The sequence below is a fragment of the Labeo rohita genome, chromosome 22, assembly GCF_022985175.1.
Source record: "Labeo rohita strain BAU-BD-2019 chromosome 22, IGBB_LRoh.1.0, whole genome shotgun sequence".
Taxonomy (NCBI): Eukaryota; Metazoa; Chordata; class Actinopteri; order Cypriniformes; family Cyprinidae; genus Labeo; species Labeo rohita.
Window position 1 is genome coordinate 46,333,821 of NC_066890.1, and position 27,738 is coordinate 46,361,558.

The 27,738-nt window shown below is 37.7% G+C and overlaps 1 protein-coding gene and 1 pseudogene across 1 annotated transcript; both read right to left on the reverse strand.

Moving 5' to 3' along the window:
- Positions 1-3,615: 3,615 nt before the first annotated feature.
- On the reverse strand, positions 3,616-4,686 carry LOC127153422 (uncharacterized; annotated as a pseudogene).
- A 4,627-nt stretch (positions 4,687-9,313) lies between these two features.
- On the reverse strand, positions 9,314-25,595 carry LOC127153141 (uncharacterized). The gene is made up of 9 exons (XM_051094086.1): positions 25,476-25,595; positions 24,069-24,374; positions 18,847-19,161; positions 18,508-18,594; positions 15,709-16,023; positions 15,375-15,482; positions 11,940-12,254; positions 11,345-11,452; positions 9,314-10,261 (listed from the first exon to the last, which is right to left on the reverse strand). The coding sequence occupies exons 1-9, from the start codon at positions 25,579-25,581 to the stop codon at positions 10,101-10,103; spliced, it is 1,821 nt and encodes a 606-aa protein (XP_050950043.1). The 5' UTR covers positions 25,582-25,595; the 3' UTR covers positions 9,314-10,100.
- Between the last annotated feature and the right edge of the window lie 2,143 nt (positions 25,596-27,738).

Genomic DNA, 27,738 nt, shown 5'->3' on the forward strand with positions numbered 1-27,738 from the left:
AAAATGTTGGTTAATACACAAATATTCAAAGAAGCGTAATTATTGCAATTTTCCTATATCATTTTTTTCCAGGCTTGTGAGAGAAAAACAATGTGTTTCCATAGTCACAAGGAGGAGCTAAAGCAGTGTCATGCTGCTCTACATCATCTTCGAATGTCCTTCAGTGGAAGATAAAGTGTGTAGTTGCAAAATCTACCAATAGGGGCTAACAAGTCATGCTAACCAGAAGAGAAGAGAGGAATCAAAACACACCATGATCCACTGCTGGACTTGGTTTAAAGATTTCTAAATGTTGCTACTTGTTTCAGAATGTGCATAGAACAAAATAATTTTTAAAGGTTTTACAACTTTTTAAGGTTTTACTACTTTTTTCACTAGTACCCTTTTCACTCATTTTTTGAAGAGACATGCTCTTTTAAAAATTAAAAATTAAAGTTAAAAAAGTTAAGTTAAAATTACTAAATCTGAAGTTTAAAAAAGATGCTCACATGTAAATGGTTGAAACACATCAGTTAATCACACAGTAACATTCAGGACACATTAAACACAGATAATTATAATACAATACAATATAATAGCCTATGCTGGTAAAATGTTAAATATTTTGACAAATGACAAATATTTATATGTAATATACAAGGTTTGTACATATCAGTTTTTAAGGCTTTGTTTTTTCATGTTCGGTCACTTGTTGGTGCTCTAGCAGCATCTTCTCAATAAGAAGTGCTATCTGTACACCATTCTGACTGAATGTGAAGTTTACCAAAGATACTGACGTGTAGATGAATCATAAAACCCTGATAAAATCCATTTCATATCCCATGATGAACAACTCTGAGATTTTTTTTTTTTTTTTTTGACATTTAGTCTAAATCAATCACACAGTGACATTCATGATCACAAAACACATCACATATGTGAAATATGTTCTATAATCTTCCAAAATGTTATATATTGATAAGATTGAACCTCAAATTCTAAAATAGTTGATTATTTTTTATCATTAAAAACAAACATCACACACATTCACATAAAAATAGCTTCTGACAGCCTCAGTTTCCTGTCTCACTTATGAGCATTAAACCACAGCATGTTTGTGGTTAAAGTGTCTTAGTTTTTCTCTCTTATTTGCACAAGCACACATTGTGTTGATGTAAAAACATTCTGATTGCTTTGTTGAGATTAATGTTTGCCATCTTTTATAAGACTTTTCTGTTATAAGTTTATATAATTTGGAGTTTATTTATTGTTTAAAATATTTGACTAAAAATGTATGAAAGTGAAATTCTGTGAAAAAGGACTGAGAAATGCAAAGGGGTGCGCAGGGCTAATTATAACACGGGGTTAATTATAACACACGTGGTTTAAATATTTCCACACATGCTAGCATAACCAAATTTACGGTATTTTCTAGTTGCCATAGCAACACTATACAGAGAAAAAAGTGCACCAAAATTCAAAAGCCTTTTGATGATATCGCTAAATATATTTTTTTTACCATAGTAAAAGTAAATTTTTTGGTTGAAGTAAATTTTTCTTATCAGTTTTTAGTATTCATTTAAAATGAGACAAATCTGCTATTATTTTAATTGCCAATCTGTTATTCATCAATTTATTAATGCTTCGCAAGTCAGCAGAAGACACAAACCAGTTTTATATTCCATTCACGCTGATTTGGAAAGTTGTAACACTGCGTTACAATCTGCCCCACTATTATTAAACTATGTTATTCTATGACATTAGCCATGTAATATACTTTTATGGATTTTAAAAAGAAACCACAAAAAACAGGTAAATAAAGACTGACAATAGATTTTTAATATTCATAAATTATTATTTCAAGAAATGTAAAGCATTTTGGCTCGTTTATGTATATGGTGTTCTATGAGAGCTGTGTTTGGAGAGAGGGGAGTGTTTTGTTTTTTTGTTTTGTTTTTTTTTAATGTCTGAATGTGTTCATCTATTTGCACACATTGTTTTGAGCTATACTGTATAGCTGTGTTTTGCTGTCCCACACATGGTTGCGATGTGTTCATTGTGATCCTCAAACATTTTTTTTTTTTTTTTACTTCTTAAAAAAACGCCATTATTTTATTTGAAAAAGTTAATCATTTTATTTTATTCACAAAATATTTTAGTTTGTTGTGCATATTTTTTTCATTCGATCAGATAACATATTAAGCTGTCATATGGTCATGTTTTAAGGTGCCCCTGGCAATGTACCCCACATACGGGGCGTGTTGTCACTTTTCACTTCCTTTCTTTTGAGGTAAATAACGAAAAACGTAATTATTACAAAGCGTGAAATTAAGTGTGACAAGTGTGAAATTAACGTGGATAAAAAATTATCTTCTGAACACCACGTGGATTTTCACAAACTTTGTCGAGCTCATATAAACAAGTGGGACTTTATATCGTTTGTGATAGGATGCTAAGGCACCATGAGACCACCTATGTTGTTATTTTTATCGCAGTGTGCTCCCCGTCTATGTAACTCATAAATGCTCAGTATTATGCACAGTAAAATCAGATGACAGACTTTTAAACCAATTCTGGGTCAAACATGTAAGGTTAAACATTGCTACTGAGAGTTTCTGTGCGTGAGAATGTTCTGTTTTGTTTTTGCTGGCTCTTGAAGCTCCGCCCTCTTCTCATCATCACTTCCTGCTTCAGCTTTGTGCTTATTTGCTGTGCTTGGTTTTTATCGCTCTGTTAGTTAGTTGTAAGCTTGTGTTAGTAAGACTGAGATTCTGTGTGTGTTCTTCTGAGTGTCTGTGAGAGATTGTTGTTTGTTAGCGCATTCGCCAACTATTTGTAACTCTGACTACCGCCTGTTTGACTCAGATTTTGGATTGCCCCTGTTTGGACTTGGTTGCCAATGGTAAATAACTGTATATAGTATTCTTGAGGAGGTAGGGAGACGGACACCATTTTTGTTGAAACCTTTTGTTGCTTGTTTTTGTACAGGTATTTAGGGAAGTAATTGTATTTTCTTTTCTTTTGTAAATAGGGAATTTAGGCCTTGTAAACTCCTGAAATCACAATTCCCCCACTTCTATTTGTAAGAAAATTATTGTTTTCATTAAACTATTGTTAATTTGCTTTTCAAACTCCTCCATGTCCTCGCACTCTTTCATGTTGCGCCTTCACCCTAGACAGGGCGTAACATATCTGTTGGGTATATTTTGAGATAAAACTTCACATACATACTCTGGGGACATTAGAGACTATTTTTACATCTTGTAAAAAGGGGAATAATAGGTTATTTTTAAATGTAAAGCTTAAATTTCTGTGGATACAAAAAGAAAAAAAAAACAACCTCAGATTCCACATATCTGACTCGATGAACCTTTTGGAAGCTGTATATTTACAAAACCTGACTCAACTTGGAAAGAAGATGTTTTGGACAAACCAGTTCACTAGAATGAATCAACGCTATATACGAGAGAGAGCCGATATGTTTGTTTACCTCAGCTTGCTCAGCAATCAAGTTGCATGCACAATATAAATGTAAGAATACAATGAATTCATGGTCACTCAAATTAATTTACTCAAACTACATTTAAGTTACAGTAGTCTTAAAGAATATCTAGATCAGATGAATCATCTGATTAATCATTTGATGGTGATTTCTTCACGCTGTTCTTCTGTGGAGGACTTGATCTGATTCATGATGCATGATCTGAATTCATAAACCAGCATAGCAACAGTAGCTACACCCACCAGAGCAGAGAGGATCAATCAGATCACACCTTCAGTAGAACCACAGCAGCGGATGCAGTCTTGTAAGAAAAAAACACAGGAATTAAAAAAAAAAAAGAAGAAGAAGTTTGATTTAACAGTGATTTGTAAAATAAATAAATATAAAATATATAAGTGTACCTTCACATGTGTGGCAGAGTTGAGTGATGTCCAGATGTTTGGTCTGTTTGCTGATGAAATCATTTAGCACACAGCTGTAGGTGTTTTTTTCCTGATATTCCACCTCTAGAGGTAGAGAGAGACTGATGCTGAGATCAGACACATTGATGCTGGAGAGTAAATGGTTTCCTTTGTACCAGGAGAGACTCACATGACTCACGTTTGACACTGAACACAGCAGTACACATTTGGACTCTGACGATCCTGATGAGAATGAAGGATTTTGTGATGAGTCACTGCTGATGAAAGAAATAGGCAGACGAGCTGAATGAAGAGAATAAATCTAATTAACAGCAAGTAAGAGATATGTTTTATTGGTCAGAATTTAATTTGTTAAGTGAAACTTCATTATCTTTAAAGGTGATTCATGTATACAAATGAATTACAGTATTAGTGTCATGCTAAACTGTTTACACAGAATCAGTGAAAGTGTTTTAACTCACCATAGACCGTAAGACTGAATGCGTTGAGTGAGATCCTTGTTCTGCTGCTGCTTACTTTATAAAGTCCAGAGTCTGTGATTGTGGTTTTCATGATGGTCAGAGATCCAGTCTGATCCAGCTTCAGCCTGCCTCTGAATCTCCCTTTAGCATTATCATCATAAAACCTGCTCTTATTGTTCTGTCTGTTGATTTTAGCTATGAGAATGTCTTCATGTCCAAATATCCACAGTATCAGATCATCACTCTGTAGTTCGGTAACATCTGTGTGTAGAGTGGCAGATTCTCCCTCCATCACTGACACTGACTGTGCTTCATCAACACCAAACACACCTGATGAACAAACAGAAATAGCTCTAAATAAATTAAACCTTTTATACTGGGAAAATAGCAACATTCTAGATTACAATGATGCGTAGATGGACAAAAAATATATAAAATACTATAATCTGAATCTATAAAAATACTTACCAGCCAGACTCCACAAGCACAAACAAAAGAAAGTAAATGCCCCAAACATTTCCCCCCAGCAGTTTGCCAGAGTTTCACAACAGAAATACTATACTAATCAGTCCTAGCAGGACACTAAACTGTGGTTTAGTGAAACTCTGCCCTCAATGTGAATAAACTCCTCCAGTGGCACCTCCCTTCAAAGTCTATATGCCTTCTTAAAATGCTACTTTTTTTCTAAGATGAAAAGAATGTAACCTCAACATGATTTAAACTTTCAAACTTTCACATTTTCTGTCATATAAGCCAACAAGAATCTCCAGGCCAGTGGTTCAGAAGAAAGATTCATGAACTAAACTGATGTCAGATACAAGGTATACAGATGCGATGGGTCCCCAGGAAATAGCATGAAGCCACTGCTTTATAATGTCTGTGAAGGCAAAACACCATAGAGCAAAAACAGAACAAGGTCATGTGAAATCTGTTGGTTCATACTGTATGTTCTATAACTGATGCACAAAATCATATATTCAGAGTAGACTGAACCTTAGCAGATATCTAGAAAATTATGCACAGGGGAAGAGAATTTACAGTTTAAACAGCCATCTGAATCTGTTCACAAAAATAAACATGGTAAAAACATAATTATTCTCTAGTTTAGCTGAAAAAAAAAGGCTAATTAATTTAAACAATTAAAACAATTATTCAGATATATTTCCTAACATATATGAAAAATGGATTTAGCTCCATCTAGTGGTTGTAAGAAGAATCTCATTATAAACACAAAAGTCACTGACCTCTTTTAACTCTAGTGGCGTCGAATCTGAGTACAGGAAGGATGTAAGGCGAGAGGAGGTCACACGTCAAAATACAAATTTGATGATGACAATGATAAAATCAGCGAAGCTGAACAATGAATTCGAATCGAATCCTGCCTCGGTTTAAGTAAAACTTGCAAAGAAATAATCAGGATTACAATCCCGAGGTCTCAAACTGTCTCAGTTTCACTCAAATAACATTGGTTAAATGGAATGAAAATGTAGATTTTTTTATTATTATTATTATTATTATTATTATTTATTATTTAGTTAAAACTACTCAAAGAAGCAAAGAGAGTATTAATAATCCCAATTTTAGCCGTTGAGACTGCGATTAAAAAATAAGTGTTTCATATTCAGCCACAAGAGGCGCTAAAATAGCATCTGCAGAGAGATGTTGCTGTACATCAGTGGTTTTCAAACCTCTCCATGAGTACCCCCAACACTGCACATTTTGTGTATCTCCCTATATCTGACACACCTATTTTAGGCCACTAGATGGCAAGCCTGCAACCATTAGCCGAAAAAGCGTAACGGCCAAAACTAATGCTTCCGGTCTGGCAGTACATTGGAAAGGAGACCAGAGGCCGTTTTCTTCGAATAGAGATCAGTGGAAGAGAGGCTTCACTACACTGAGTCAACAGCTTTTAGAGGAAATGGCTTATAATTTAATGAATCGACAGCCTATCTGCTAATCTTCAATACGTTTTACAGTAAACAATACTTTTGGTTTAACTATTTTTACAGTTTACCATGAAAAAAAAAAAAAAAGAAAGTTTTATAAGACAAGTCACTGACTTTTTGCGACAGGTGAGATTTAGCTTACAGCATTTATTCATTCCTATGGTATCCGTAAATGGCAATTGAGTGCCGCACAACTCTGACTGAAACTTAGTGATGTCAATGTGATGTCAGTGCTGTACTGTGATTGGTTATTAAGGGACACATGATCCAATTTAGCTGTTACGCTTTCTCCAATAGTAAGTAATACAGACCCTCTCATCTCCCTATAGTAAGAAAATCTCTCTGCTTGCAGTCTCCACTAATGAGCTGATAAGTTAAATCAGGTGTGATAGATGAAGGCTGGGGGTAGTCCAGGACAGGTTTGAGAAGCACTGCTGTACATGATACCCCTGAAATCAGTCACTGATTAAAGAAAGAAAAAAAAAAACATTTTCTTAGAAATAATTATATGTAGGAAGCCATACAAACCAGAAAAGAAGACAAAAAAATATACATGAGCCATGAAAATACATCAAAAATACATATATATAAATATAATGTAATGTATATTTAATATTGTCCTTACATTAAAGGCAGTCACAAAAACTCTTAAAATGACTGAATCTGCAGCTCAAAAAAGATTGAAAGATGATATGTAAATGGGTCATAAACCCAAATGAATGAATCATAGAGTAACATTCACAATTAACATCAGTTCTAAATGGTACAAATGGCAAGTAAAGTCATATTTAAAACAGTAATGCTGCACAACAGAGTCATATTAATCGGAATTCATATGTCTTCTCATATGTTGTCTGCTTTATGATGTACAAAACGTATATTTACTTTACATTGCTAAAATATTTTAATGTGGCTGACACAGCCGATGTCGGTGGTTTAGTTGGTCTGTGGAGGTTGATTATGGTTTGTGGGAAGCAGAGAAACAATAACTGAACCAAACAAGGATTTTATCAGCTGAACATAATGGAGATACATGATCAGACCAAATATCTATAGATCAGTATCATGAAACCAATAAGGTTCAACAGCGACGTGCTAAAACAATCTTAATGAGAGTCGAATATAAACTGAAGAACAAACTCACACATTTATTTTTGTGACTGCACTGATCAGGTCTTTATTCATCTTCTCACTTCATACTCAGTGTTTAATTCTGAAACTGCTCAGAAGGGTGGGTTTTTAATGGAAAACTCACATCCATGATGCATTTAAGTTATGCCACCTTTTATATATATTTACATCTATAATTTTTCTTTTAGATGACCTAGTGGTATCTGTAGTATTTTCTGGATAAAAAGTGACCTAGCTGTAAAATAATTATGTTATTGCCAGTGAAATATAGTGTATAGATGTCATTCTCAAAAATGTTATTTGTTTTGTTTGGTGCTCATGTAAGCTACATTACACTATACTATAGTTTTTAACACTTTTTAATTTATTAGTCAAGCTAAACAATGCAAACTGTTCATGTATTGATTTACCTTTGCATGATTGAGACTAACAGATTAAAGATGTAAAATCAGTTCAACAGTGAACAGAACTAAATAATGGTGTGTTTGCAAATATGATTTTCTTCTTTTCCCAGTGGTCAGAAATGAGGCCAAAGAATTTTTAAATTATATGAAAGCATGTTTATTTCATATCGATAAAAAGGAGGCATACAGCAATAAAACAATATGACATATACTGCATATAAATGTTTGCATTTCAGATATATCTTACACAGCATCTTCTAAGAAGTTTTGCATTCACATTTCCAGCAAAGAAATGTCTGAATAAAAATGTCTGAAAAGCTTGTGTTTGAATATTTAGTTAGAAGGGGAAGCAACATGAGTTGCTGTACAACATCATCCTAGAACGTATTAGTTACTAGTGAAATATAATAATAAAGTATTTGCAATTTCATTTAATGAATCCATCTCTGAAAATAAAGAGAATTTCTAACCTTATTAATATTGCTATGTTAATCAGTAAATACATTTATTTACACTTCATTAGAAATTAATAGAGTTCATGTGGAGAAATTGAGCTAAATAAAGACTGTCTACATAGATCACTTAATAATATTCTGACAAAGGTTTTGAACAGGAGCTTCTGATGATGATGATCAGATTGTGCCGATGAACCAGGGTGACGGGGAGGATCCAGAAGGCCAAGTCGGAGCAGATGGCTCAATCACACCCCCCCCCAAAAAATAAATTTTACAGTTAGAATAAATTAGCTTTGGGGTATTTTGAACTGAAACTTTACACATTCTGGGGACATCCAATACCAACATTACAGTTTGTAAAAAGGGGCATAATAGAGTAGGAAGTTGAATTATATATGTAAAAATAAGCTGAAACCCACAATCTGATCAATAGTGATCTATATTAGCATAGACAAAGAACCACTTTATTTACTTATGTTCCATATTCATTTTAAAACTTAAAACTCAATGTCTCCAAGCACATTTACAGTAATGTAATGTAATTCTATTCAGTATTATATTGACAGTGCTGTAAAAATGACGAACAGTTCAGATGTTTCTCCTGAAGCAGATGGCACCACTGGAGCTCCACCTAGAGGCTGTTAGTAGCAGAATAGATATAATCTCTCTGAATACTCAGAAGAACATGAGAGCGGTTAAAAACAGAATGTGTTTACATATGGTTCCAAATGATCACAAGGGAGAGCAATCAATTGGGCACATTTCTCAAAATGAATGTAACTGCTCTCAAAACAATAACACATCAAACTAAACACACTATTATCCTGGCCAAACAGTTCAACTGAAGCAGTGCTTTTTATTCTTGTAATTAATTTATTAAAAATAAGTACTAACATCAAACCTGCAGGTGTGTTCTTTGTTGATCTGATATTCTGTTGAAGCAAATACGAGAGCTGGAATAGCATTTTTATATTATTATTATTTTTTTTCTTTCATCATATGTTAAGTTTATTTATTTATTTATTTATTTGGCAATGTGATCTATCTTGGAAACATTTTAGAAACTTGTACCTACTACCATGAAAATGATCGATGTGATTTGTATGAAATTGTCAAAAACCTGCAAGCTATTTAGGACAATTACAACGTTAAAGATGTGTTCAGTACTTTTTTGAGAGCAGTGACTACATTTAGAGAAATATGTCAAATCATTACAAAAAAAAAAAAAAAAAACTCTAAACTTATCTGTTGTCTTGGAGTAATTTACAACAGTTTCAGACATGTAGGAAAATATGAAGTGGCAGGTTTTCAGTTTTCTTTTCCTTTTGAACTTAACATACTATTTTTTCCTACATCCATTAAACCACATTACTGTACAGATGTAAATTTCCACAACAATTTGTGCATTGTCTTCTAGTTGCCGGTGTGTCAGTTAAATTAATTCAGTGAATCACATATCCAAACAAAACTGGTATTTAAATTAAAACTGTTTCATTACTTTAAAAAGTGGAGAGTAGAACAGTGAAAAAGCAAAACACACATGCAGATCTCCACTATGAGTGTCATTTCAAAGCTCTATGAGAGTATGAAAGCTTACGAGATCATTCTGTGCCATCATTTGTGTTGCTAAGTCATAGTCTGTGCAGATACAGTCAATAAATGGATGATGAATGCAAAAACAATTTGTTCATAAATAGCTGTGCAAGGAACTGTAAAGGTGCAGAGCATTAATGTGTGTTTTGCTTTATATCTGGACATATCTGGAACTCAACCTTCTGCTCAGTTCATACTGTATGTCTAATTTTCCTCCATGGGTCTGATAGTGACTTCCATCCTGTTTAGCTCACTTCTTGTAGACTTGATGTCATAAAAAAGAAAAGCAACAGTAGCCACACCCACGAGAACAGAGACGATCAGTCGGATCACAGCTTCAGTGAAACCACAGCAGTGGACGTGGTCTGAAAAGGAAAAAAAAAAAAAAAAAACACTGAATGGGAGGTGATGTTTTGGTTATTAGGAGCTCAAGTCTCCATGGGAAGGCAATGAATCCACAAGTTTTACTATTTACTATGTGTCCTAGTGCTTGAACTGAATCTAGTCTTATGGTTGGCTCCCCACATTTTTTATTTTATTTATTTTATTTTTTTTGTGAGGTGGGTGGGTGAATTCAGCCAGATTTTGCTTTGTTATCTTTACCAAAAAAACTTTACTTCTTATAGGGGGGTCCCGGATCCCCGGAGTGCTACGAATCTGGTCGGTGGCCTGCGGTCCTCTCACTGCCAGATGTCAGCCTTGCTCGATCAGTACACACAGACTGTTGCTCTACACCCCGGACTACATCTCCCAGTTTCCATCGCACTGATTGCATCAGCACCTGTGACCAATCAGCAGCGCTATAAAAGCCCCGGTCTTTCCCCTTGCAAGCCATGGAGTATTGTTGTTGTGTTTACCATTGTTATTATCAGTGTTAGCGTTCCTAGTTTCCCGTGTTCCCCGTGTATAACCTTCTCACCTGGGCTTCTCGTCTCGTCTGTCTCGCCGCCTGCCTATTGGACTCTAGCTCGTTTCATGGATTATTCTCTCCCCTCTTCCCTTTACGGATTACATTCGCCACAGTTCGACCCACACCTGCTTTACGGACTACTATTGTGCCAAGCCCTAACATACCTGTTTGTTGTTGTTACGACCCTGCCTGTTTGACCATGTCTCTGCCTCGTCCTATCAATAAAAGCTTGCAAATGGATCCGCTCGCCTTTCGCCTCTCACTCAACGTTACACAGAGTTGGATGCTTAGCCAAATAACATTAGGACTGCATGGCATTGTCATTTTTTGGGCCATTTTTAAGGCTCCCTAGGGAATGTGACTATGTGATTCTTTCTCAGTGATGCTTTCTGCCTTGACTGCTAATAATCTCTAGACAAGCACAGCATGAGACGAGTGATTTACTTCTCTGTTGCATGTCTGGTGTCTGTTTTCTGTTCCTGCGAAATAACGAAAGAAGATTTAAGAAAATGTTCCCCGTGTAAACTCAGTGACGTACCTGAACTCGGCTGATAGAGTTCTGTAATATTGGCATCCTCAGTCTGGTTTATGGTTGAATTGTTCACTGCACAGCTGGATGACACACAGTTGAGGCTTGATGATCTTTCTGATGATAAAGAATTTTGTGAAATAACTGATAATGACAGATTTTACTGTGACTTTAGTCTTATCAAACACAGATTAGTGCTAATCATGACAGTCTTGAATGTTATTTTACATTCATATTTTAAATGTAATTAAAGTTGTCAATATCTTAAAATGTGCAATGCAAGGAATATTGAAAGAAGAGAAAAGAAACATTTTAAAATATTGCAGTGACAAATATATAATTCACATCCCTGGTGAAAAAAACAGCATATGCTGGTAGGTATGTTTTGATGCTGGGATGCTGGTTAGGTAGGTTTTGATGCTGGTTTAAGCTGGTCCTTTGCTGGTTTATGCTGGTCCTTTGCAGGTTCATGCTGGTCCTTGACCAGCAACATGACCAGCAAAAATCAGCAAAGGACCAGCATCCCAGCATCAAAACATACCTACCAGCATATGCTGGTTTTTTCACCAGGGATAACATAATCACAATGTATTTCCTTACTCACCATAGACTGTAAGATTGAAACTCATGTAGCTGGTATCTCCACTGAGAACTGCTAGTTTATAAAGTCCAGAGTCTGTGGTTCTGCTATTCGTGATTGTCAGAGATCCGGTTTGATCCACCTTTAATCTGTCTCTGAATCTCCCATCAGGACCATCATATGTCGTGTTGGTTTGCGTGAGGCTACTGACTTCAGCTATTCGAGTGCTTCCAAACATCCACTGTATTAGCAAATATTTCTTTTCTTCAGTAACATCAGTGTTTAGAGAGACAGAATCTCCCTCAATCACTGACACTGTCTTCACTTCATTTGTCACATCTAAAAACAGATGCGTAATACATATTTAAATTGGGGTGTAACTTGCAATTTAAAATATATTTATAATCTGAAAAAAAAAGAAAGAATATATTTTATCATATAGTATCTGTCACAATAGAGACCATTATGAGGGGAACGAGTAAGGTAATGAAAGTTTATTCAACAGGCTGGATAAACGACTATGAAGCGGAAAACAGCAGGTAAGATGGTATGCAGTGTTTGAAATGAACTTCTTAGCAGAGTACTAAACAGAGTTCTTATGCAACTTTGCAGGTGGTTGCTTGGACCAACAGCAGATGAGGATATGGATCGGGTGATGCAGGTAAGTATCTAAGGTAGGCAGAGTTAGGATAACAGTCAGTAATGGACTTTAAGACCAGATGAGTGAGAATGATGGTTGCTTTATATTGGTCTTGATTGTGGTGCAGCAGGTGTAGGGAATCAAACTTGATTGTGAATATGCGGGCTGATTCGTGGAACCTGACAAGACTGGTGTTTCCATGACAGTACCCCCTCCTCCACGGGTGGCTCCTAATGCCTGCTGCCGACAGTGGCCATGAAGAGGTAAGTGGGGCTCATCAGGCCAATGGTGTGCTGATGGAGGGAGTTCTGTGCATACTTGACCCAGCATAGAAATTGTCCAGTCATTTGATTCTGATGGCAGTAATTGTGCAGATACCTCCCAATGTCTTGGATTTTCCACTCAGTCTGGCTTTTGGATTGTGGGTGGTATCTGGAGGTTAACTGACGCAAAATCCAGGAGCCAGCTAGCCAGACCCGTGAGATGAACTGGTGGTCCACGATTGGAAATGATGTCCTCGGGGACACCAAAGTTCCGGAACACATGGGGAAACAGTAATTCTGCTGTTTTCATGGCGGTAGGTAATCCAGGTAGAGGGATGAGTTTGCATGCCTTTGAGAATCGATCTTCTGCAACTAGGATGCAGGTATTGGAGTTTGACTCTGGTAGGTCAGTAGCAGCTGACCATAAGGTAGGTGGAGGGGCATCTTTGAAATGGCTAAGACTGAGCAAATTGCAACGAACTGGGAGATTTCCCACACCATGTTAGGCCACCAGTAATTGTTCTGGAGGAGTAAGATGGTCTTCTGGCTGCCTGGGTGTCCAGAGCCCAGAGATGAATGAAGCAAGTCCAGAAGGGTAAGATGGAGAGCAGACTGTATGTAGGATTTCCCTTCTGGACCTCCCAGCAGAGCTGGTTCTGTGAGAGTGGTTTGCTGGATGTCATCGTCAGTGGACCATAGGATGGAACTCTTTATGAGGACTTGAGGGAAAATAGTTTCTGGGGAATAGTTTTCCAGTGGGGGTTGATGAATCTGTGACAGGGCATTGGCTCGAGTGTTCTGGGTATTGGGTCGGTAGGTAACAAATAAGTTTAAGCATGTGAAGAATAAGGCCCACCAGGCTTGTCTTAGGTTTAACCGTTTGGCATTCTGGAGGTATTCTAAGTTGAGGTGATCTGTGATGACTTAAAACAGATGAAGGGCTCCCTTCAGCCGGTGCCTCCATTCCTCCAAAGCGAGTTTGATGGCCGACAACTCACAATTCCCGATGTCAAATTTGCTCTGCCAGGGATAGCTTGCAGGAGAAATAGTCACAGGGGTGCCGCTTGGGAGGCTTTCAAGAGTATTGGGACAGCAACGCTCTGACCCCCATGGTGGAAGCATCTACCTCCATGGTAAATGGCCTCTGGGGGTCTGGGTGAGTCAGGGTTGGAGTGGTGCAGAAGGCTCCTTTTAGGTTGTCGAATCTTCTAAGAACAGTCAGTGTCCAGGAGAGAGACCTGGTCTTTTTACACAACAAGAATGTGAGAGGAGCTGTGAGCATGCTGATAGATTGAATGAGCCATGGGCATCCCAGGACCACATCCGCAGTGGAATGCTCAAGCACCAGAAATGATAAAGGAGGTTCAGCATGTTCACTGAGAGATGAAGTTTCCTGTGGATCCAGAGTCACTGGGGGTTTACGCTGAAAGGGAGGTGTGAGGAGTAATTAGCTGTATGGTCATGCGAGATATTGTACCTATATGAAGACTCAGTTGGACTGTACTCACTGCTGTGTGGGGTAGATGAACCAGGCAATAGTTCTGTTGTGGGCAAGGTTGGAGCTGTCCAGCTTAATGGGTTCTGGTGCTGGAGCCAGAAGTAAAACTAATGGTGGCAGAGAGAGTGGCTGATCCTCCTTGCAGACAGTGAGATGCTGGGAAATGCATATAGCCTTCTGAATGAAGCTTTTAAGGCCCGCAGTGTCACCATAGATCATAGGTGCGTGATCATGTATGCAATCTTCGAGCAATCAGTGGGAAAAGCTTGGTGCTGCATTTCAAAATAGAGGGAGCACTGCACCAAAGAGCCACTACAATCCACCGCCTCACTGGAGAAGAGAGCAGACCGGGCCATGAAACTGGAGGAGGCAGATGTCAAGGAAGCGAGCGGGGTATAAGCTGAGTTGAGTACTTGAAGTTCTCAAGAGGTCATTTATATATGATTTTAAACTACAAAATACACTCACTTACACATATTTGTGAATCGGGATATCAGATAGCTCATGACATAGTAAGCAAGTGTATGAATATTTTGAATAAAAAAGGAAAAATTAAGCAATCCATCTGTCATACAGTGTTGTTGTGGCTGCGGTGTGTTATCTGACAAGCATGACACATGGCCATGGAAACAATAAGTGGAAACGTTCTAAAATAACGGTCGCCTAAAAAAAACTCACTCTGGGGGGTCAGCTAGAATATTTTAAACTCACCAGGGAAGGGGTTAAGAGTCTGTAAGACCAGATAAAGATGAGTGAGAGTGGTGGGTGCTTTTTGCTTTTTCCCAGAATGAGAGAGCCAGATGCTTAGCCAAATAACATTAGCTAGAATTGCATGACTTACTAACATAAGCAGTTCTAGATTATTATAAGGCTCCCTAAAGAATGTGATTATGTGATTCTTTCTCTGTGATGCTTTGGGCGCTAATTATCTCTAGACTAGCACAGCATGAGGCAAGTGATTCACTTCTCTACCGATTGTCTGGTGTCTGTTTTCTGTTCCTGCAAAATAATAAAAGAAGATTTAAGCAAATGTTCCACACGTAAACCCAGTGACGTACCTGAACTCGACTGATAGAGTTCAGTAATGTTGGCATCCTCAGTCTGATTTATGATTGAATTGTTAACCACACAGCCGGGTGACACATAATTGGGGCTTGATGATCTATCTGATGATGAAGAATTTTGTGGAATCAGTGACACATCACACAGAGATCAGTGCTGATACAGACAGTCCTGAACTTTATTTTCTATTCATATTTTAAATGCAATTAAAGCTGTCAATATCATAAAATGTGGATTCAAGAAATATTGAAAGAATAGAAAAGTAACATTTTAAACTATTGCAATGACAAAGATATAATTCAAACATCATCAATGTATTTCCTTACTCACCACAGACTGTGAGATTGAAACTCGTGTAGCTGGTCTCTCCACTGAGAACTGCTAGTTTATAAAGTCCAGAGTCTGTGGTTCTGCTATTCGTGATTGTCAGAGATCCGGTTTCATCCAGCTTTAATCTGTCTCTGAATCTCCCATCAGGACCATCATATGTCTTGTTGGTTTGCTTGAGCCTACTGACTTCAGCTATTTGAGTGCTTCCAAACATCCACTGTATTAGCAAATATTTTCCTTCCTTAGTAACATCAGTGTTTAGAGAGACAGAATCTCCCTCCATCACTGACACTGTTTTCACTTCATTTGTCACATCTAAAAAAAACAGATGAATCAAATGTATTTAAATTGGGGGGGTGGTAACTGTTGTTGTTTAAAAAATATTTACAATATGAAATTATATATAGTGGGGCAAAAAAGTATTTAGTCAGCCACCAATTGTGCAAGTTCTCCCACTTAAAAAGATGAGAGAGGCCTGTAATTTTCATCATAGGTATACCTCAACTATGAGAGACAAAATGAGAGAAATAATCCAGAAATTCTCAGGTGATTGTCTATTTTTAAAGAATTTATTTGCAAATTATGGTGGAAAATATGTATTTGGTCACCTACAAACAAGCAAGATTTCTGGCTCTCACAGACCTGTAACTTCTGTAAGAGGCTCCTCTGTCCTCCACTCATTACCTGTATTAATGGCACCTGTTTGAACTCGTTATCAGTATAAAAGACACCTGTCCACAACCTCAAATAGTCACACTCCAAACTCCACTATGGCCAAGACCAGAGAGCTGTCAAAGGACACCAGAAACAAAATTGTAGACCTGCACCAGGCTGGGAAGACTGAATCTGCAATAGGTAAGCAGCTTGGTGTGAAGAAATCAACTGTGGAAGCAATTATTAGAAAATGGAAGACAAACAAAACCATTGATAATCTCCCTCGATCTGGGGCTCCACGCAAGATCTCACCCCGTAGGGTCAATCTGATCACAAGAACGGTGAGCAAAAATCCCAGAACCACATGGGGGGACCTAGTGAATGACCTGAAGAGAGCTGGGACCAAAGTAACAATGGCTACCATCAGTAACACACTACGCCGCCAGGGACTCGAATCCTGCAGTGCCAGACGTGTCCAGGCCCGTCTGAAGTTTGCTAGAGAGCATTTGGATGATCCAGATAAGGACTGGGAGAACGTCATATGGTCAGATGAAACCAAAATAGAACCTTTTGGTAAAAACTCTACTCGTCGTGTTTGAAGGAGAAAGAATGCTGAGTTGCATCCAAAGAACACCATACCTACTGTGAAGCATGGGGGTGGAAATCATGCTTTGGGGCTGTTTTTCTGCAAAGGGACCAGGACGACTGATCCGTGTAAAGGAAAGAATGAATGGGGCCATGTATCGTCAGATTTTGAGTGAAAACCTCCTTCCATCAGCAAGGGCATTGAAGACGAAATGTGGCTGGGTCTTTCAGCATGACAATGATCCCAAACACACCGCCCGGGTAACGAAGGAGTGGCTTCGTAAGAAGCATTTCAAGGTCCTGAAGTGGCCTAGCCAGTCTCCAGATCTCAACCCCATAGAAAATCTTTGGAGGGAGTTGAAAGTTCGTGTTGCCCAGCGACAGCCCCAAAACATCACTGCTCTAGAGGAGATCTGCATGGAGGAATGGGCCAAAATACCAGCAACAGTGTGTGAAAACCTTTTGAAGACTTACAGAAAATGTTTGACCTCTGTCATTGCCAACAAAGGGTATATAACAAAGTATTAAGATGAACTTTTGTTATTGACCAAATACTTATTTTCCACCATAATTTGCAAAATTCTTTAAAAATCAGACAATGTGATTTTTTTTTTTTTTTCTGGATGTTGTTGTTGTTGTTGTTGTTGTTGTGTGTTTGTTTGTGTTTTTTTTTTTTTTTTTTTTTTTTTTTTTCTCATTTTGTCTCTCTCGAAATAGTTGAGGTATACCTATGATGAAAATTACAGGCCTCTCTCATCTTTTTAAGTGGGAGAACTTGCACAATTGGTGGCTGACTAAATATTTTTTTTTGCCCCACTGTATTTTAATAAATTATATATTTAATCATACATGCTTACTTAAGAGAATCAAGATCAGGAACAATAGATAGAAATGATAGATGTATAAATGCATACAGATTTTAGTCCATGTTTCACAAAAGCCCTAAAATGATGTGTATTAAACAATGAAAGAAAATTACCCCTCAAAAAAGAATCTTCTCTTCCTGAGGTTAATTTTTTTTTTTTTTCTAATGTTAGCTTCACTGGAGCATGCAGCACCAAGCAAGCAAAGATGTCATGCACTTAGTGGTCTTTAGATATACAGGACATTTACATTTTAATAGGACATAACAACTAACTGAAAACAGACTTTAGCCACATGATTAACAACATTTACTGTATCCTAACTGTGTGAAATTAATCAGATTTGACTTTGTTATCTTTGCCAAAATATCTGGGGGGACCCCCAAGTCTGTTTTATATTTCTTATGGGGGTCCCGGATTCCCAGAGCCATATGCTTAGCCACATAGCATTAGCAAGGATTGCATGGCTATTGGCTAACATAAGCAGTTCTAGATCATTTTTAAGGCTCTCTAAATGTGATTATGTGATTCTTTCTCCATGATGCTTTCTGCCTTGAGCGCTAATAATCTCTAGACGAGCAAAGCATGAGACGAGTGATTCACTTCTCTGTTGCTTGTCTGGTGTCTGTTTTCTGTTCCTGCGAAATAACAAAAGAAGTTTTAAGCAAATGTCCCCCGTGTAAACTCAGTGACGTACCTGAACTTGGCTGATAGAGTTCAGTAATATTGGCATCCTCAGTCCGGTTTATAGTTGATGACACACAACTGGGGCTTGATGATCTTTCTGATGATAAAGAATTTTGTGTAATCACTGATAATGACAGATTTTACTGTGACTTCAGTCTTATCAAACACAGATTAGTGCTGGTACTGACAGTCCTAAATGTTATTTTACATTCATATTTTAAATGTAATTAAAGCTGTCAATATCTTAAAATGTGGAAAGCAAGGAATATTGAAAGAATAAAAAAGAAACATTTTAAAATATTGCAGTGACAAATATTCAAACATCATCACAATGTATTTCATTTCTCACCATAGACTTTAACTTTGAAACTCGTGTAGCTGGTCTCTCCACTGACAACTGCTAGTTTATAAAGTCCAGAGTCTGTGGTTCTGCTGTTTATGATGGTCAGAGATCCGGTTTGATCCAGCTTTAATCTGTCTCTGAATCTCCCATCAGGACCATCATATGTCATGTTGGTTTGCGTGAGCCTACTGACTTCAGCTATTCGATTACCTCCAAACATCCACTGTATTAGCAAATATTTCTCTTCTTCAGTAACATCAGTGTTTAGAGAGACAGAATCTCCCTCCATCACTGATATTGTCTTTACTTTATTTTTCACATCTAAAAAAAAAAAAAAAAAAAAAAAAAAAAAAAAAAAAACATGTTTTCTCACAGACTAAGACTCCCCAAAACATTATGTTGGCTCATAATGACCAAACTAAATAACTTTTTTTTTTTTTTTTTTTACAGTTTCAATATGTATTACGCAGATGTGGTAAATAATGTGCATAATGTGCAGGAAAACAAAACTTAAACTAGAGATGATATTTCAGGAGTTCAGTGCGAGTCTTTTTCAACATTTGCCCGCTTTGAAAAAGAACAACAACAGCACTCATCTACTCCAGCACTGCTCCCACCCCAGCCACCACCCTCATCTGGTTCCTGCACCACTCCACTCACTGTTACAGAGCAAGATGTCAGATGGGTGCTCCTAGCAGTGAACCCCAGGAAAGCAGCTGGCCCAGACAGAGTACCTGGCAAGGTGCTGAGGGCATGTGCCCCCCAGCTCGCCCCCATCTTTACTGCAATCTTTAACCTCTCCTTAGCCCAGGCAATCATCCCATCCTGTTTAAAATCTGCCATAATCATTCCAGTACCGAAGAAGTCTCCCATCACCAGCCTGAACGATTATCGTCCTGTGGCTCTCACCCCAGTAATCATGAAGTGCTTTGAGAGACTGGTTCTTCGTCACATCAAGGAATATCTTCCCCCAAATTTCGACCCCCACCAGTTCGCATATCGCACAAAAAGATCCACAGAGGATGCTATCGTCTTAGCCCTCCATGCTGTGCTGGAGCAGCAAGAGAGCTCTGCTAATAATTCCAGACATACTCTTTAACAAACTGGACATTCTTGGCCTTCCTTCTCTCACATGTGCCTGGATAAAAGACTTTCTTACTAACCGGCCCCAGAGTGTGAGACTTGGCCCTCACTTGTCATCCACCCGCACGCTGTGCATTGGCTCTCCACAGGGCTGTGTGCTGAGCCCCTTCCTGTACTGTCTCTACACCCATGACTGCAGTGCGTCCTATGACAGTAACCTTATTGTGAAATTTGCTGATGACACCACAGTGGTCGGTAGCGTACAGGGAGGAGGTCCTGAAGCTGGCAACCTGGTGCTCAGAGAATAACCTAGCTCTGAACACCAAGAAAACCAAAGAGATCATTGTTGACTTCAGGAGGCACAGCACCGACTTAGCCCCACTCTACATCAATGGCGAGGGTGTAGAGAGAGTTCATACTTTCCGGTTTCTTGGTGTCTTTATCTCGGACAACATCTCATGGACAGTGAACACCACAGCAATTATTAAGAAGGCCCAGCAGAGACTTTACTTCCTGAGAGTTCTCAGGAAGCACAATCTGGACTCCAGCCTGTTGTTGACCTTCTACCGTGCGTCGATTGAGAGTCTGCTGACATACTGCATTACTGTATGATATGGTAGCTGCACCATGGCAGACAGAGAGAGGCTCCAGAGGGTAGTCAAAGCAGCACAAAAGATCATCGGCTGCCCTCTCCCCTCCCTGCTGGACATTTACACCTCCCGCTGCCTCAGTAGAGCTGAGAACATGATTAAGGACAGTTCACACCCTGCTTCCGATCTGTTTAACCTGTTGCCCTCAGGAAGGCGCTACAGGTGCATCAGAGTTAAGACAAATAGATTTAAAATAGTTTTTTCCCAAAAGCTATTACCATTCTTAATGTACACTTGCACTAGAGGCTGACATTTTTTCGGGATTCCCACGGGAATCACGCGGGATGGGAAACAAAATAACTAGTAATCACGGGATTGGGGCGGGACAGGAAAAAATGTCAGCGGGAGTGGGCGGGACCGGGAATCGTAACGCTATGAAACCCAACTTTATACACAAATATACCTTTTATGTAAATAAACTATAAACGATATATTGTAATTTTGAACTTAATTCTAGTTGACCCGTCTCTTTATGCTCTGCTTCTGTATGCTTTGGTGTGGCTGGTTAAGCAAGTGAGTTCATGACGGACAGATCGTTAACGACTGGTAATACAGCAGGACATCCAAATGCTCACCTATAATTCATCGACCATATGGCTTTTCATCTGATAGATGTATGTAGTAGCAACTTTACATGGCCGCTCAGTCTAATGTTAACCTAGAAAAATGTGCGCTATTGAAGTGTCTGTGCGAGTGTGGAACCTGAATAGTAGCGCGGTGCTGCATGACAGAGGCGCCGGTGCGGTCACTTGCTCTTAAAATACCGTCATTTTTGGTCATACAGATAAGAATGATAGGCATCTTTCGAATCTGTAATGACTCAACGTTTATTTGTGTGCACTCAGAAAAACAAGGAAACGTTGCGCTTTTGTAAACTAATTAAAGCAAAAAAAGACGCGCTTCCTGCCGCCTGTCTCTGTGAACTTGAGCGCGTCACTTCGAAACTCCGTGTATACTTGCTTTAGAGACATGAAAAATATATCTATAGACTGAAATGTCTACTTTCAAATGGACCAATTCAAATAGGAAACGTGTGTTTGCATTAATGATTTACATGAAATTTAATGTGCATTTGTTTAAGATGGCTTTCAGTTCAATAAAAAAAAGCTACATTTTGCATTTTTATTCAACTAATGTAAAAAAGTTACAGGCATACTGTGATCTGTACTGTATTCGTTACTGTAACTGGCAGATTCCGGCCAAAAAACATAATACGGGAGTGGGAGGGAATGGGAGTCATTCTTCCGGGATTGGGACGGGACGGGATTTTTTCCCAGTTTTTTCGTGGGATTGGGATGGGATGGGATTTTTTTTTTTGTGTGGGAGTGGGACGGGAGAGGTTTGAAAATCCACTCCCGTGTCACCCTCTAACTTGCACTGACCCCACACATGCATATACATGGTCTGACTTGAATTACACTGGACTTATGCATTATACATTTCATTGTGCAATATTATTTTGACAGTTGAATGTGAATATCTACCTTAAATATATATTTATCAATGTGCAATAACTTTCACAATTGCTGTGCAATTTAATTGTAAATCTCGGTAACGCTTTAGATTACAACCCGCAAAGAACTACGTAAGTAAACTGAATTTACGGTGTATGTTTCTGTAATTATAGTGTACCTATAAAGAACGTACATGTAGGTATACGGGAACAATACGTTACGTTTTGGTAATAGAGAGTAACAACCAGATTCCAAGAATAGGTCTACATAATGTTATCATGACTACACGTTAAACCCTTAAAATAAATAATATTTCTGCAATCGTTTAATCATTCATGTAATATTAACTTCGTTTGCCGTGGTGGAACACAAAGGCGTTTTCTCTAACATGCTGTGACTAACAATTGAACCATAAAATACAACGAACACGCATCATAATTACAAATTAAACAATTTTATTTGTGTGATGTAACCCAGATCTTCAGAATCCATACGATTTGCGAGGACCAGAACCACATTCAAGGCTTTGTCCGACGATCTTCACCTCCATCTCTAGCAGCGAGTCCAGCAGAAACAGCCATAAACCCGTGCTAAAGTGCATTTTGCTACAGGAAAATCGGACGTTCATTGGCTCTCGCCTGCATCCGTCACAGATTACCACATGCCGTGTTTCTGGTGAGATGTGTTGGAATGACGCGCGGGCGCCTTCGAGGAGTGGATTAAGACAATAATCTGGATAATATGTTCAACGATTAACAATTTAAATTCTGCTCTCATCCTACTGCACCTCAAACCTACTGCATTCCACCAGAGAGCACTGCGGCTGCAAACGCATCGTTATTTGAATTACTTTTTTGTATGGCTGTTGACATTTTTGCAATAAATAAATGATTGTGATTGCACTTTCCTGTTTTTTATATTTTTATTACTGTTCAGTCATAGTTAACGTTAGGTTTAGAGGTAGAAGTGGGATTAGCGGCTATAAAAAATATTTTTAGATATATTTTCAGATTGTGTGTTTATGTATTGAACCTACCCTGTACCTTGGTTGAACAAGAGGGGAACAATCGCCACTTTAATTTGCAGCCCGCAGATGTCACACTTACCCTGTAACTACATGGAACAAGAGTATATTTTCCGATTTAATAGAACAGGTACCTGTTAAGTTTTTAATTAATTCCATTATAAATTATTTTTACATATTTGCTACCCCGTTATTACCCAAACGTAACATATTGTTCCCTTATACTTACACGTAGGTACAATATAAATACGAAACATACACTGTAACTTCACTTTATTTGCGCAGTTCTTTGCAGGTTGTTTATCTGGTTGTTACCCCCGAATTACCAAAACGTAACATAGCCTATTGTTCTCTTATACCTACATATACGTACTAATAGGTACACTATAAGTACAGAAACATACACCGTAAATTCAGTATACTTATGTAGTTCTTTGCAGGTTGAATACCTGGTTTGTTATCCCCTTATTACCCAAATATAACATATTGTTCCCTTATACCTACATGTACGTTCTTTATAGGTACACTATAATTACAGAAACATACACCGTAAATTCAGTTTACTTACGTAGTTCTTTGCGGGTTGTAATCTAAAGCGTTACCTAAATCTCTCTCGCCCTATTGTAGAAACTGTTTATTCCATTTCATTCTATCCCCCTCTATCCCCTATTTGCACTACTATGGTTATTTACTGTAAGTTTTGTTATGTTGTATTGTAAGTATATTTCTTACATGTTGCACTGAGTAGTGAGATGCTCTTAATCTCATGGTACATGTATATAATGTACATTGTATATGTGTACAGTGACAATAAAAAGGCATTCATTCATTCATTACTTTCATGTGCAAACAGAAGTGAAACATAAAACAGTTATCTGTGGATCAAACTGCTTTTACTTCATTCAGTGGATCAGACAGTGCTGGACTGATTGGTCACTGCATTCAATATTAGATTGACAAAGATATAATTTAAACAAAAAATGGCCAGTGCAAATAATGCTGTAATTCTCTACTCACCATAGACTTTAACATTGAATCTTGTGTAGCTAGTCTCTCTGCTGATAATTGCTAGTTGATAAAGTCCAGAGTCTGTGGTTCTGGTGTTTGTGATGGTCAGAGATCCAGTTTGATCCAGCTTCACTCTGTCTTTGAATCTCTTATCGTATATAGAGCTAGTTTGCGTGATTCTGTTGATATCAGCTATTCGAGAGCTTCCGAACATCCACTGTACTAGATTATATTGCTGTGTTTCAGTAACATCAGAGTGTAGAGTGACAGAATCTCCCTTCATCACTGACACTGACTTCAATTCCTTTGTCAAATCTAGAGGACAAACAGAAACATGTTTTGTCAGAGATTAAGACTCTTCAAAATGATTATTTGTTATTAATCTAAAACAGTTTTTGTTTTAGTTTTTTGTTGTTGTTGTTGTTTACAATCTGTATTATGCTGATATTTTGCAACATGAATGTTGCATGATTTGCAGTGAACATCAATAGATTAACAGATTGTATATTGTGATGTATAGTATAAAATTACACCATAAGCCTGTTCAATATATTTGAACAAAACTGTCAGAAAAATCTTTAATAAATTATACACAGAAAAGAGAAGTAGGTCCTTGTATGGGCTATATGGGGCAAACATATTAAATCAGTTTCTATGCTCCTGTAGTCAAGGGTCTCTGGGTTTTGGTTCCAATCCGTAATACATCCCTGTGCATAATAAGTATCTTAGTGTACCATGTTTATGCCACTGTTGATTCTAACAGCAGCATGTGCAAGAGTCAGTTAGCACTGAACAAAACTGAAAGAAGAGTTACAGCGTTTTTTTTGTTTTTTTTTTTTTTTACGCATAAAACATAAAACATTAATCTGTGAATCAGACTGTTTTATCTTTATTTAGTTAACAAGATATACTTACTGAATGGATTGGAATATATATATGTGACCCTGGACCACAAAACCAGTCTTAAGTCGCTGGGGTATATTTGTAGCAATAGCCAAAAATACATGGTAAGGGTCAAAATTATTGATTTTTCTTTTATGCCAAAAATCATTAGGAAATTAAGTAAAGATCATGTTCCATTAAGATATTTTGCAAATTTCCTACTGTAAATAAATCAAAACTTAATTTTTGATAAGTAATATGCATTGCAAATAAATTAATTTGGAAAACTTTAAAGGTGATTTTCTCAATATTTAGATTTTTTTTGCACCCTCAGATTCCATATACTAAAATAGTTGTATCTCAGCCAAATATTGTTCTATCATAACAAACCATACATCGATGGAAAGCTTATTTATTCAGCTTTCAGATGATGTATAAAGCTCAATTTCGAAAAATTTACACTTATGACTGGTTTTGTGGTCCATGGTCACATATAACAAACAAACAAACAAACAAACAAACAAAAAAACTTACCAACCAGATGCCACAAACACAAAGAGAACAAAACAAAAGCATTAACCATATTCCCTGGCCGTTTGCCGATCACTTTATTAACCATGTAAATCTCTGAAAATGACATGTGGCCCCATGCAGTCTCCTGTGAGTTGTGTGGCTAGTAGGCGTTCCCACTGCTGCTTATCTAACTCTTTCTCTTTTTTTTTTTTTTTTTTTTTTTTTTTACTGCTACCCAGTGTTGCCAAATGACCAGTTTTGTTGCTATATTTAGCAACTTTGTTTCCCCTAAAAAAGCACCTAGCAATAAATTTAGCAATTTTTAATATTTGTCAACATTGGGCATTAGGCAAAAAGTGACTCAAACAATTAAAAGGCACATATTTACCCTCTAAATCAGGGTGTCCAAACCTGTTCCTGGAGAACCACTATATATTAATCTGTTACTACCTAGTGGTTTGCAGTGGGGGACAGCAGGTTTTAAATATCTAGGGGTATTTTTAGGGACAGAAGGATATAGGAAAAAAATATTGGGAAGGCCAATATTTTTGAGAAAGTTTGCGCTCGGTCGTTTCACTGGAAATGGCGGTTACCCCACTTGTCCTATAGGGGGACGGTAATGGTCTGTAATATGGTGTTGGGTCTGAGCTGGATGTTGACATGACTGAATTCAATGATGAACTACCTTTAAGTGAAAATTGAGTGTTTACTGTTGTCCTTTTTGCATTATTGACACGCGATTACCTATTTAATACTGTAAAGCTGCTATGTCACAATCTGTATTGTTAAAAGTGCTATATAAATAAAAGTGACCTGACTTGACTTAATAGGGCTGGACGATTAATCGAAAATAAATCGAAACTGAAAGTCAAAACCTCTAACCAGTGGTGTAGTGGAGGGTATACGGCTTCTTTATCAGTTGGCTTTATGTATAGGCTACCTACTTTTAAATCCCCTCTGATGCACATCATTTAGTAGTGTTCATTTAGGGTGACCACCTCCCGCTTTGCGTTGTACCGCACAGCATTTTCACCCCTTGTCCCGCATATTGTCACATATTGAGAAGATGTCCTGCATTTTCCTCAGTCTGTTGGTTTTTAATGATCATACGAAGAAAACATCCATGCGTTCTTTTGTTGATTTTCTTCACTCATAAAAAAAGAAAAACTTTCTCTTGCTTGCATGTGCGCACTCAGAAACACAAATCAGCACATATGATAATGATGTATCAGTATTTACATAGCATAACTGTAGAAAATTTATCAGTCTCGCACATGTCCCACAGAATCACATTTACGTCCCGCAATAGCCCTACTACAAGGAGGTCACCCTACCTGCTTTAGCCAAAATCATGACAGTCCACCACATCCGGTCATATGTGAATAAAAACAAATATTCACTAAAACACCCAGTGAAGACAGTGACAGGACCATAGCGCCAGCTTCCTTTGAAATATATATGATGATTGCGCCTAATGCGCCCACGGCCGCTCCGTCCCCCCACCCCAGATGCTGCCTGTTCGTACGTGAGACAGCATGTCAGGGGAGGCGTGCAGAGTGGAAAAATAATAATTATTATTGATTACTGATTAGAATAAAATAATAATTATTATTAATTACTGATATGAATCAGTACATAATAACGAAAACAATACCTTACAACTAAAAGGTTTTTACGATCAGAATTTTCTTAAAGGGTTACTACACCCCAAAATGAAATTTTTGTCATTAATCACTTACCCCCATGTCATTCCAAACTGCAGATACGCTGTTTCCATTCAAATTAAAGCGTAAATATACATAGAAAACGTATCCGTGTGGAGGGACTGACACTATACTCTTCAAAATGGTGCAACGCTGAAGCAGAGGAGACAAATTGTTGAATAAAAGCTACCTTCATAAAATTCAGATTGAACCACTGATGGCAGATGAACTATTTTGACAATGTCTTTCATACTTTTCTGGGTCTTGACAGTGGTGTTTACCTGGCAGTCAATGAGACAGTTACAAACTTCCTGGTTTTCATCCAAAATATCTTAAATTGTGTTCCGAAGACGAACAAAGCTTTTACGGGTTTGGAACAACATGGTAAGTGATTAATGACAAAAATTTCATTCTGGGGTGGAGTAACCCTCTAAACCAGAGAACCCCTGTAAACTTTTCAGTCCAATGATCCAGTAAACAAATGCGTTCAAAACGGCTCTAATACCGATGTCCAGATGTCATTAAGTTTAATTCTTGCACGTGGGGGACGTGTCTTAAAGCGTATACCCCGCTAGAAATTT

Coding starts and splice junctions, on each gene's coding strand:
- LOC127153141 (XM_051094086.1), bottom strand. CDS start 25,581: ATGTCATTTTCAGAGATTTACATGGTTAATAAAGTGATCGGCAAACGG. Junction 16,024..18,507: donor ACTCTATCAGCCAAGTTCAG/GTACGTCACTGA, acceptor TGTTTTTTTTAG/ATGTGACAAATGAAGTGAAA. Junction 10,262..11,344: donor ACTCTATCAGCCGAGTTCAG/GTACGTCACTGA, acceptor TTTCCTTTTCAG/ACCACGTCCACTGCTGTGGT.